Genomic DNA, 12,505 nt, shown 5'->3' with positions numbered 1-12,505 from the left:
ATAACCACCTGCCCCCAAGTCCTTGTATAGCATTGGCTTTTGGAGGAACACAAACCAAGATAGAACCGATCTATCAAGTCTACAGGGCTGTTGTAAGAATGAAATGAGCTCATTCTTGTAAAGACGATAGAAGAATGTTAGTCACATGATAGGCACTGGATGTTTGCTATGATGGTGGCTGTTGTCACCTCCTCTGCAGAAAAAAAAAGTCACAAATTTGTTTCTTAGATTATGGCATTTCTGTGTTAATGATAAGAATTACTTGTATGATATAAAGAAAGCATAACTAGAAAGATTAAGGAACAAACAAAACTCAGCCTGCTAGTGAGCCACTTGCCTTTATCACCACAGAACAAGAACAAAAAGATGAGAGAAATTATGTCATCACATAGCAATAGAACCCCATGACAGTGAATATCACAGCAACTCATATTTAATTGTATTGCATTTGTTGCTTGCTTTGAGATAGTTTTTAATTAACATATTTGTCTTGTCCATGCACTCTGTCAGACTTCATTAAAATCTACATTCAGTTGGGTTTGCTTTTTAGTTGCCAGTATTCATTGAAATTGGGCATTGGTAATTTAATTTCTCCATTATGCATGGCATAGTACCTCATTTCCCTGTATATCTGCATGGCTCTTATTTGTTTGCATGCACGTACTTATATATTTTAATATTTTTTTAACAGTATGTTTGTATTTTTTTCCTGACTAGTAGAATGTTATACCTACAACTAAGGATTGCCTCTTGGTTTCTACTGAAAACATACTGTATTTACCTGAACAAATCATGTTTTCCTGAAAAAGTCACTTTAAAATTCTTTTTTAAAAAGATTTAATTATTTACTTGAGAGAGAGAGAGAGTGAGTGAGAGAGAGAAAGAGCAAGGGGAGGGACAGAGGGGGAAGGAGAAGCAGACTCCCCACTGAGTGGGGAGACCAAAGTAGGGCTCAATCCCGGGACTCCAGGATCATGACCTGGGCCAAAGGCAGCTGCTTTTCAGTTGCCTGAACCACTTACGTGCCTCTAAAATCCTTTTTATAAATAAATATGTATATGTATATTTATACAGGTTATATATATATTCATATATAGATTAAGATAAGATAAATGATCTAAAATTGCTTAAAGAAAACATATTCTTACTGTTAGGTTTTTATTATATAGTATCACTAATATTATAAGAAACATGAGAAATATAAATAAGGAAAATTAAACCTGACAATCTAGTTTAATATTTATATTAGTTTATTAATTCCAATATAGACCTGTGGAGACAAAGATCTATCCTTCTATATAGTCCATCTGTCTTAGAATTGTACTATCTTATTTACAGGTCCTATCACACTATTCCCTCACTTCAGCTACCAACTAAAGGAAAAATTATCTCATTCAGAAATGATTGCCAAGAGGTATTAATTTGGGTTTGGTAAATAAAAGTGACACCTGATCAGTAAGTTCACAAGTCTTCATGTTGAACTTTGGTGTGACAAAGTGGAAGATTATTTGAAATATTATATTGCAGCATATGGTAAACTATACTATTACTGTATCTTATCTTTGTTCAGAAGGTCCTGGGGCTCCTGGGTGGCTGTTGTGTAAGTGTCTGACTTGGTTTCAGCTCAGGTCGTGATATCAGGGTCCTGGAATGGAACCCCACATTGAGCTCTGTGCTCAGTGGGGAGTCTGTTGGAGACTTTCTCTCCCTCTGCCCTTCCTCCCATTCATGCACTCTCTTTAAAATAAATAAATCTTTTTTTAAAAACCCAAAAATGAATATTTCAACTTCAACCACTGGATCAATTGGTGAGAAATAAAATGAGTATCTGAATTGAATACTAGAAATCCAAATAAAAGATTCATTAAAATAAATGACAACAATGAATGGTGCCTTGAACAGTGCCTGGCATACAGTGAACTATCAATAAATGGTATATAAAATTAACTCTGCCAAGAAAAAAAGAAAAGAAACAGAGCCATAGCACGCACAGTGTTCTTGAAAGCATTATAACCCTGCAGCATGGCTACTTGTCAGTATAATTCTTCAGATTTTGACCATGTACGAAATACCATGGCTGTAATGCAAAATGGAGAAAATGATTTAATTCCAATGCAGTAGAGAAAAGAAAAGGAGAAAAGTATTTTCTGGCCCTCTGATATTTTCTAGGCAAGACTAAACTGGAGAGAGTGGCAAACATGTTGAATCCTTTTAACTTAAAAACCTTGAAATGGTTAAGCCCATAAATGGACCTTCTCTTTCTACATGGCTCTCATAATAATGTTATTTCGGTCAATGAATACTGATGAGCACCTACATGCCAGACACCATGCCGCTAGAATGGGAAATTACAAAATCTTTAAGATATTGTTTAATTTCCCAAAAATTTACAAAAAGACCCTGGAAAATAAAGGAGGCATAAACAAGGAAACTAAAGCTATTTGAACAGCACACAAGGCTAAGTGTTTCTCTGATAAAATCTTTGTCTCCATTGTCAAAGTGTTTACTGTGTCTATTTACCAAATTAATATCTCGAGCTACTCAAATTTCTGCCCTTACAGAGCTGTGACTAACAATGAAATCTGTAAGAAGGCAAGAGATAATAGTTTACTGAGTGATTTGTATGTGTGTGGCTATTACAAACCCACAAAACAACCTTAGGTCTTACATTTAAGGAGCTCCAAATACCCACGTTTGTTCCCAGATGCTTTTAAAAAGCAATATGATTTTTATTTTTGTATTACTTTTCTATAGATCTTTAGATCCTTTAAAAAAATATTATATATTCATTGTTCTAAAATGGTCATGAGGGGGATTTTCAAAACAGCGCCCTATTTCTATACTTGGAGCTTCTATGGTTCATTTGATATTAGTCTACAAAGATAAATAGGGATTGATGTATCTAATCAAAGATTATCCCCAGAAAATAGTTCCTCCCACTATCTATAACATCATGTCAAAATTATCATGCTTGATTTAAACATACAATAAAATTTTAGTTAAAAGTTTAAAATGTGATCCCATGTAAATCCAATAAACCCAAGATTATTCTAGGAAACAAACATTTCCACAAAGAAATTTTAAGGAATGTTGACAGAATTCTAAATTTCCAAATTCCAATTTTTTTCTTTCTTAATCATACTTTACATGCTGAAATGTATGAGTATTTCAAAGCTTATTATTAAATGTTCAAAATCACTCCTAGTTTTACTTTTCCATAAATTTATACATAAGAAGTTCGGAGGCATTAGTAATGTGCACAGTCTTTTGATGTTAAGTTTGGGGGAAGAATAAAACAAATACATGGAGTGATTTCAAAAATAAAGCTCTATATGTGGGTAGTTCCTTGGAGTTCATGGGCCATATTCATTTTTAATCTAGTCATGAGAAGCAGCAGCACCGGGATGCGGGTCACAGCCAAGCAAAGTGGTCAAGGCCAGTGAACAGCCCTGTTGTGTGCTAGTCAGTGAGAGATGTGGGTTTTTGTGGTTACTGGACACTAAGTGGGGAGGTGACCTGACCTGGGAGGAAGGATTCTACAGATAAGGGTATCCAGCTTCAGCTCCAGAGAACATGTATTTTTACCACAGAATGAAAAGTTTTAGACCAGTTACTTATTTCTTACCATGCTACATGCTTTCATGTACGTGAAAGTACGTGCTGCCTAATACATGGGAAGGTAAATATAAACAATCCCAAGATTCAGTTGCTGCTTTCCAAAAGGTTAGTTGTAACTATCTGTCTGCAGATAGAAGACTAGTAGAATATATGAGCTGCCCCTTATCTAAATATCAACTGTTCTTACATAAATGCAGTGGACTTTAAAACCATCAATAGTATGGCTTTTTCAAATCTTCACCAACACTATTAATCAAAACATAGGAAAGTTTTTTAAGAGGTACTGCTATCCTCCAGAAAATAGAAAAACAAATGTAATGGGTTTCTGGTACCATGTAGCTCACAGCAAATTGTACTACTTATCCAAATATGAATGTGCAATGAGTTCGAGTTGTAAAGGTGACACAGATACAAAGGCAGTGCAATACCCTCCCTCAAGGAACTTAGAGTGGAAGTGATAACATAAATTTTATTTGGCAAAATACTTTGAAAAAATAGTACTAAAGTTTCACTGTTTGCCTAAATGAACATCTCTAAAGAGTAATTTAAGAAATATCTGCACTATTCAACTCTAGATTATACTCACAAGATGCTCTGCTGGGAACATCGTACATATCCAATCAACTTGCCAAGAGAATGATTAAAAGGATTATTTTATTTTCAAGCTGTCAATTATGACTTATAATAAGATGAACCCAAGTCCCATGTTGGGAGAGTCTTTTGGAGGTTAATCTAGCCTATTTGTTATTTTTAGACAGTCTAAAATACATGAATTTTATCATGAGAAGGCTTCCAATAATGGTGGTATCCAACCATGCTTTCTGGTGTTTGCGGACCCTCACAATCTGCTCCCACTTTCTGACTCTGTCTTAGCTCTAGTGTGTGCTTCTCTTCTCAATCAGATGACAAAGTAAGCAGTTTCTGAGCTTCACTGGGAACCAACCCAGTGTTCAATAAATGCTTATTAGCTGGACATAATATGGTATTTCCAGCTTTCCTTCCGATCTTTTTCTTTTTGTCCAGAATCTGAAACAAAGATTGTGCATGGCTTTCCAAGGAGCCTTCACATTTTCATAAGAACAAGAAAGCTAACAGTTAGCAATAGAGCAGTTATATAAAATCTTCTGTAGTATTTTTGCTGCCAGTATTCCACCATGAGCATTTATAATTATTATAAACTTCAGAAGTTCATTAAATCATTGAAAAAAGTCTTTCTGAATTAGAAAAATTAGTTGATTTTTGTTCTAATTTCAAAAACTTGCCTTTTCTGCATTCTCTTTTTGTTATCTACCAATGCTGTTCTTTAAAAAATGAAAGTCTATAAAACAGTTAAACTATTGACCTTAGCAATTTTTCCTGAGGGCACTTTTTTTAGCTTGCCTCCTAATGTTTAGAGGATAAATAGGACCAATGAAGAAAGTCTAGAACCTTAGGGTTAGTGACATATTTAATTCTCCTTCACATTCATTGTTTGTTTATTTTAAATAGGAAAAGAAGAGCAAGAAAAAAGCATTACATAATTAATGAGCAGCTTTTCCTGGTAAATACATTTACAGTGAAGAAAAAACATGCACAAGGTAAAATGTGATTTAGTTATAGGCTCTAGTTAGTTCCATGTACAGGATAATTTTCCTATTTAGAAATAAGAATTTTTAAGAGTGCTAATGACACAGATAAGAGGCTGAACACACACCCTATTTCCCCACAGAGTCTTGTGAATACATGCTCTCTCCCAGTCCTGTCTGGTGAGTGCCCCCTATTACTCTCCAGGCTGTTTTGGTTTGAAGGATTAATTTATGACCATCCTAGACATAAGCCATATTAAAATTTTATGAACATTACAGTATGAACGTAATAGTATGAAAAGATAGCTGAAATACCAAGAAATAAAGGTGAATTCTCCAAAAAACTGTCATAAAAAGTATTTTTAACTATTTATAGTGAAATGTGTTGATATGTTAGAAAGACACATTCTGAATATTCCACATCGAATATGGAATAATGATGTAACCATCATGTAACTGGTTTCGTTATGTCAGGTCCTTGATTTTAAGCTATTACTAACCTTCATATAGAGACTTTCAAAGCTTTTGAAGATAAATAACTTTAAAAGAGTCTTATTAAAAATGAACCACTTAAAAGGACAGTTTTAAAAGATATTTTGAGGGATCCCTGGGTGGCTCAACAGTTTAGCACCTGCCTTTGGCCCAGGGTGTGATCCTGGAGTCCTGGATCAAGTCCCACATCGTGCTCCCTGCATGGAGCCCTCTTCTCTCTCTGCCTGTGTCTCTGCCTCTCTCTCTCTCTCTCTCTCTCAATAATAAATAAAATCTTAAAAAAAAACACACAAAAAAATGAAAATCCCCTAACACAAAACATCACATTTTACACTAAGGATGATGCCCCTTATCTCTATCACTAATGTTTTAAGATCAAAGTTATATTTTTACAATTTTCTTCTTTAGGTTTGTATTTCCTTTTTTTTTAAGATTTCATTTATTTATTAATGAGAGACACACAGAGAGAGAGAGAGGCAGACACACAGGCAGAGGGAGAAGCAGGCTCCATGCAGGGAGCCCGACATGGGACTCGATTCTGGGTCTCCAGGATCAGGCCCTGGGCTTAAGGCGGTGCTAAACTGCTGAGCCACCCGGGCTACCCTGCATTCCCTTTTAAATTTAACAGTGTAATATATTGACTGCTTAAACTTTTTTTCTCTCAAAACTCTGAATGAAATCCAATAAGCAAGCAAATGTATACACGCAGTAGGTGCTAAGCCTGTGGCTTCACTTTCTGGAACAGAGTACAAACGACTTGGTAATTAAACACAGAAACTGCCAAAGAGACAAGGCAGGATCATAGATCATTGGAACCCAAAGGGACCACAGAAGCCGCTGTGTCTAACCCTGCACTTTACAAATGAGGAACAAGAAACAACAGAGGTTGAGGGACTTACTTGGGACCCAAGAGGACAGAGGAAAAGCTAGTCTGAGAGTTAGGGCCCCTTCACTACTCCACCAGGACGAATCTCAGTCCTCAGTCCACTCTTACCAAAGCATAGTTATTGAAAGGAGACATTACAATCAACTAGAAATGCATCTTATTTATAGATTTTTGCTTCCAAATATGAAATTTGGAAGACTTAACTGGTGATTAACTCTCTACAACAGAGGCCTTAAAAGAATATTAAAAGTACAAGAAATTGTTTTGAAGTTCTCAAAGTGTAACTTATTAGTGATGTTATTATGACTATTGAAACCCAGTTAACCCCTAATTTTGCTTTTTTTTTTTTTTAGTTGGCCTTTTTTTTTACCTGATTACAAAAGGAAAACACACAAAATAGTAAAAAATAAATAAAATAAAATACACATCTATTATAATAAATTTTGAAAATATAAGGGACAAACAAAGAAAAAAATTACAAGGAGTCATATGCTAGGAGTCAAAGACAATACTGGTAATTTTGGCAATATTTCAGCATATTTCTTCCCAGATATATATATATGAATATATATCTATATGCCTACCTACATATAAACTTACATATTAAGAATATGTAGCTATATACTGACCTACAAACCTACACACATACATATTATATGTAAAATTTTATATCCTGCCTTTTCTCTTAGCATTTGACCATGAATATCTTCCCAATGAATAAAAGTCATTTCTAAAACATCACTAACATGAAAGTCGTGTTCAGTGGTTATTAAAATACTAAAGTTTAAAGACATGACAATAAAATGATCTCATATAATTTTTGATCACTGGATTATATAGACTATTACTATATCGAGTAACTCTAACGCATAAAATTTTCTAAACCAAAGTTATTAAAATCATGTTTACAAGAGAGTGGTTAGAAAAACTTAAGTGCAGATAGCTAAAGTCCTTGAGGAAAATGTGACATATCTCAAGAAATGAAAACTCACAGGGATACCACCTGCTACTATTAAGGCAGGAAGATTCAAAATGATATTATGTAAAGTAAATCTTGACAAGGTTCTGTGAAGTCAGGTGGGAACAGTTAGTGCCTGATATACCACAGGTGTCCAATAAATACTGTTGAATGGACAAATGGGAATCAATGTACCAACAAGTATCAAGACAACTTGAATATGATTATATCCTTGAATCAAAATCTTAAGGGAAAATATAAAATATATACACTTAGGCACTCACTTCAGTTTTCTTAAAGGGGAAAAATTGGTTACAACCAAATGTACAAGACTGACATAATTGCTAAATAAATAGCAAAGGTATAAAGAGCTGTGGAGATAATTTTCAAATTAATTTAATAACTATACTAAAACCATATGCATCTTGCCAATAATTCTTAGTTTAAAATTACTGAAATATTTAAAATATTGGTATATTTATTCTCTTGGAATAAGATTTTATTTCATTCTTTTCATAAAATAATGAATGCTGAAATTGAAGACTATCACTGTATTAAAAAAATATATATTCAGAGGCTCACACGAATAAACTATTTTCTTTCCAAAATATGCTCTTATGGTCAATGCCAAAAGTGTTACCCATCTGTCCACCTATACGACTGATGTTGGGAGTCAGAGCTTCCTCCAGGGGTCATACCATTGGTGAAAGAAAACAGTCACGACTTTCTATTTTCTCTGTATCATGACTTAGATAACCTTGATGTTTCCCCTTACTTAATCTTAGCCTAGCCCCAGTATTAAAGAATTTGTTAAAGCTAAAACACACACACACACACACACACACACACACACACCCTACTTAGAGTGGTAAACCTTCAAAAAAACAACACAAGTCACAATACCCTTCTGAGCTCTGATGGTTCACTTCCTTCTTCCACCACAATGAGTTGAGATCTTCCTTTTCTTTCATTGTCCCGAATGCCAATGGCAACCTGGCTTGCCTTCAGACGCTCGTATTTGTTGCACGAGGAACCACACCATTGGTAAATTTCCTAAAAGAAAGAGACAAATCTTTTAACCCAGAAATAGGTGGAAGACATTTAGCCCTGTTGTAATACCCAAGGTGATTAATTAGGAAAAAACAAAAAGATATAGAAAATAAAAGCCATCTCTTATGGAGGCATATATAATTTTATGTATTTATCTCTCATTCTCTATACTGTTGCTTTCAGTTAGCATGATAAAGTAACCATTTTTTAAACATAATTTATCTCACCATTCTTTGTGTATAATCCACTCATTACAATTTATGAAAGTAAACTAGTACGTATTACTTAAATTTAAAACAATAATTTTACCATACTTCAGAAAGGTAGTCAAAAATCTACTCTAGTAATACACTCTTGATGATTATAAAAACTGATCTAACACTTTTTGTAAAGCAATTTAATGAATCTTATCAATAGCCATAAAAAGAATTAAAACCTTTGACCCAGTAATATCACTATCTGGAGTTCATTTTAATAAATCACTCAGAAAAATTAGGAAAAAGCCATATGTATACAGATTTTTATTGCTATATAATTATAGTGAGGCATTGGAAAGACATTAAATGTTCTATAATAGGATAATAATTACATACCACTATGATACATAGAAAAAACAGATACTTAATATCAAAGTTATATTTTGACACAGAAATCTATAAAAATAAAAACAAAATAACAGTTTGATGTATTCTAAAATAAACAGATTGTATTAGCTGCAATTTAGATTAAAATAATGTATATTTTTTGGTTTGGGTACACTGTTCAGAGGATACAGAAAAATAAAAGAATAATAAAATATCTTCCCCATTAAATGTGGTCTTAATGAAAGAAAGAAAAATTCAATGGTACCTAGGCTTGGTGGGGGCATGGAAATGGGTATTATCACATTCTATTTGGGTTGTATAAACTGGCAGTCTTTTTCTAAAGAAGTTTGGTATCATATCAAAAAATTACATATGATTTTAGGATTAGGAAATTCCATTTCTAGGGATTTATACTACAGAAATATTCAAACATGGTATACAAAAACAAAGAAAGCAAAACAAAAACCCCACAAATGTCCATTAGTAGGGCGATGGTTATATACATGTCATTATATGGAGACTGCAGATTGTTCTTCGATGCCTAAAAGCTGAGAAAAGTGTTTAAATACTGACACAGAAAATCATTCAAGGTATACCATCAGGAATAAAATAAAGCCACAGAATAATCTAGTTCCATTTAAGTAAAAACAGAAACATAAGCTCTATTTCTGTGTTTGCAAATAAAGATTTTTAAAGATACACAGTTTTAACAGATGGAGAGAGGCATGTATACGTAGAAAGTCTTCAAATTTTATCTAGGTTGAGGGTTTTTTCTTTTTTTAAGATTTTTTTTATGTATTTGGCAGAGTGCGTGAGCACAAGCAGGGGGAGCAGCAGGAAGAGGGAGAGGGAGAAGAGACTTGGGGCTTGATCCCAGGATCATGACCTGAGCCAAAGGCAGACACTTAACGAACTGAACCACCCAGGCGCCCCTCTTTTTTTTAATGTCACATTTATTAGGTGCCTATAATGAGCTAGATGTTGGGGACAGAGAAAAGAATAAGAGAAAGCTAGCAAGGAGAGATTGACATAGAGACAGCTAATGCTAATAATGTATTTTATTTGTACTACACTTGCTTTCAAAACCACACGGTTCATGCGGTCCGCCGTGGAGAGGTGCTTAAGCGTAGTGGTTAAGTGTGAAGGACACAGACCAGGCTACAACTTACCAGCTGTATGATCTTGTGTTTGCAATTTTTAAAAGAGCACGTCAATTAACAACAGCAAAACAAACAGCACCCAAGCATCCAGAGAGAATAGCTCTTTTCTCTGATGATAAAACATTTCTAGTCCAGAGTCATTTCTTTATTCCCAAATACTTTACTGATTGCCTAAAACAGGCAGGCTCCCTTCTAGGCCCTGGGGGTTCAACTTCGAATCACACAGGCCTAGGGTAGTCTCTCTGATTTCCCCCACCCTCTCCAGGTTCCTGACTCACCTATTCCATACTCCTCTTCAAGAATAAAAGAGGCATTTTAGAAATTCAAGTCTTTATAAGAGATATAATAAAAAAGACTGTGCGTCTTGCAATTCCTTTCACTGTAGAATCTGAACTAGTCTACGTGGTCAATGGGGTGTTTCTTTTCCATTTTGAAAAGAATGGTGCACTGCCATTGTTTTCTCTCTCGTTTCTTTTCTACATCTGGATATCTGAATATGAGATTCACATTTTGAATCAATCTGAATACTATGCCCAGGTCAGCAGTTACAAAAAGTGAGAACAAATGGTTCCCAGTGATTAGTCAGGGCCTATAACTGTGCATTAAAATCAGGTGGTAGAGTAGGAAGGTGATTTTAAAAAATGCAGATACCCGAGCAGAACCCTGAGGGACTCTCAGGTGTATTCCCGGCAGCCCTGTTTTTTGAATGCTCCCCAGAAGATCCTAGCACTCAACTCAGGCTGAGAACCCCTGCTGGTGGCCTTGAGCACAGTGCAACTGGATGGCATTTACAGAGAATCTGTAACGTCTAATTATCCAGTATAGCCAAGCACGCTACTCTAAGTATACCTAGGCTTAGGCTGTTAGCTCAGATATCTTTCCTATCTTATTCCAGGAGATTTTGCTAAAAATTCTCTTCTCAGTAGGTCTGAGAAGGCAAACTTCCAATATTTGCATGACAGTGAAATATAGGAGGTAGATCTAGATTTTTAGATTTCTCAGACTTTTTAGCAACTTTCACTACTGACTTGCTCTGCGTTTATGTAATTGTCCAACAGGTGTTTATGTTCTCCTCACCTCAGCTGTATAAATGACCTCTCATCTACTTCAAAGGGGTTATATAAAATCACACGAAATTTTATTAGCTTCTATAAAGCATTATGGAAGCTTGGTAAAATGTGTTTAGAAGAGAATTGTAGATAATATTTGACTAACACAATTATTATTTAATGTAGAATTTTACAATATTCCATGGATCCCAAAATATTTTCTATGACATTACCTTGGGTTGGGAGTTTTTATGTGCAGTATCAGTTCACAGGTAACTTCAATTGTAGAAAATACAATTTTCTCACCATTACTGATAGACCTCAGTTTCTACTTTTAAAATAGCAAAAAGAACAAAGCTGGAGATCTCACAAGCCATGATTTCAAAGCTACAGTAATCAAAATATCATGGTGCAGGTACAAAAAAAGACATATGGAACAGAACAGACAGCCCAGAAATAAACCCATGCTTATATAGTCCATTAAAACCTATAACAAAAGATGCAAGAATATGCTTTGGAGAAAAGACAGTCTCTTCAATGTGTGGTGTGGAGAAAACTGGACAGCTGCATGTTAAAGAATAAAACTGGACTACTTGCTTATGCCACACACAAAAACAAAGCCAAAATAGATTAAAGACCTAAATGTAAGACCTGAAACCATTAAATTCCTAAAGGAAATCACAGGTGGTAATCTCCTGGACATCAGCCTTAGCAGCATTTTTCTGGACATGTCTCTTCATGCAAGGGAAAGAAAAGCAAAAACGTGTAATTGGGACTACATCAAACTAAAAAGCTTCTGCACAGTGAAGGAAACCATCGACAAAATGAAAAGGTAACCTACTGAATAGGAGAAAATATTTGCAAATGATATATCCAATAAGGAGTTAATATCCAAAAACATATAAAAAGCTCATACAACTCAACACCAAAAAAACAATCTTATCTTAAAATGGGCAGAGGACCTGACTAGACATGTTTCCAACAAAGATATACAGATAAATGGCCAACAGACACAGGAAGACATGCTCAATATCACTACTCATTAGGGAAATGCAAATCAAAACTACAATGAGATATTGCCTTATCCCTGTTAGAATGGTTAGAATCAAAAAGAGAAGAAATAACAAGGGTTGGCGAGGATGT

General features: G+C 34.8%; 1 protein-coding gene across 1 annotated transcript in view; it reads right to left on the bottom strand.

Moving 5' to 3' along the window:
• SCIN (scinderin) overlaps positions 1 to 12,505 on the bottom strand; it is a 73,629-nt gene that overhangs the window by 39,687 nt on the left and 21,437 nt on the right. Inside the window, exon 4 of the mRNA XM_041728089.1 lies at positions 8,423 to 8,572. Coding sequence (XP_041584023.1) covers positions 8,423 to 8,572 — 150 coding nt within the window. The remainder of the gene's footprint in view (positions 1 to 8,422; positions 8,573 to 12,505) is intronic.

This window comes from Vulpes lagopus, chromosome 13, assembly GCF_018345385.1.
Source record: "Vulpes lagopus strain Blue_001 chromosome 13, ASM1834538v1, whole genome shotgun sequence".
Classification (NCBI taxonomy): domain Eukaryota; kingdom Metazoa; phylum Chordata; class Mammalia; order Carnivora; family Canidae; genus Vulpes; species Vulpes lagopus.
The sequence above is the reverse complement of the archived record's forward strand: the minus strand, read 5'-3'. Positions and strand labels throughout refer to the sequence as shown.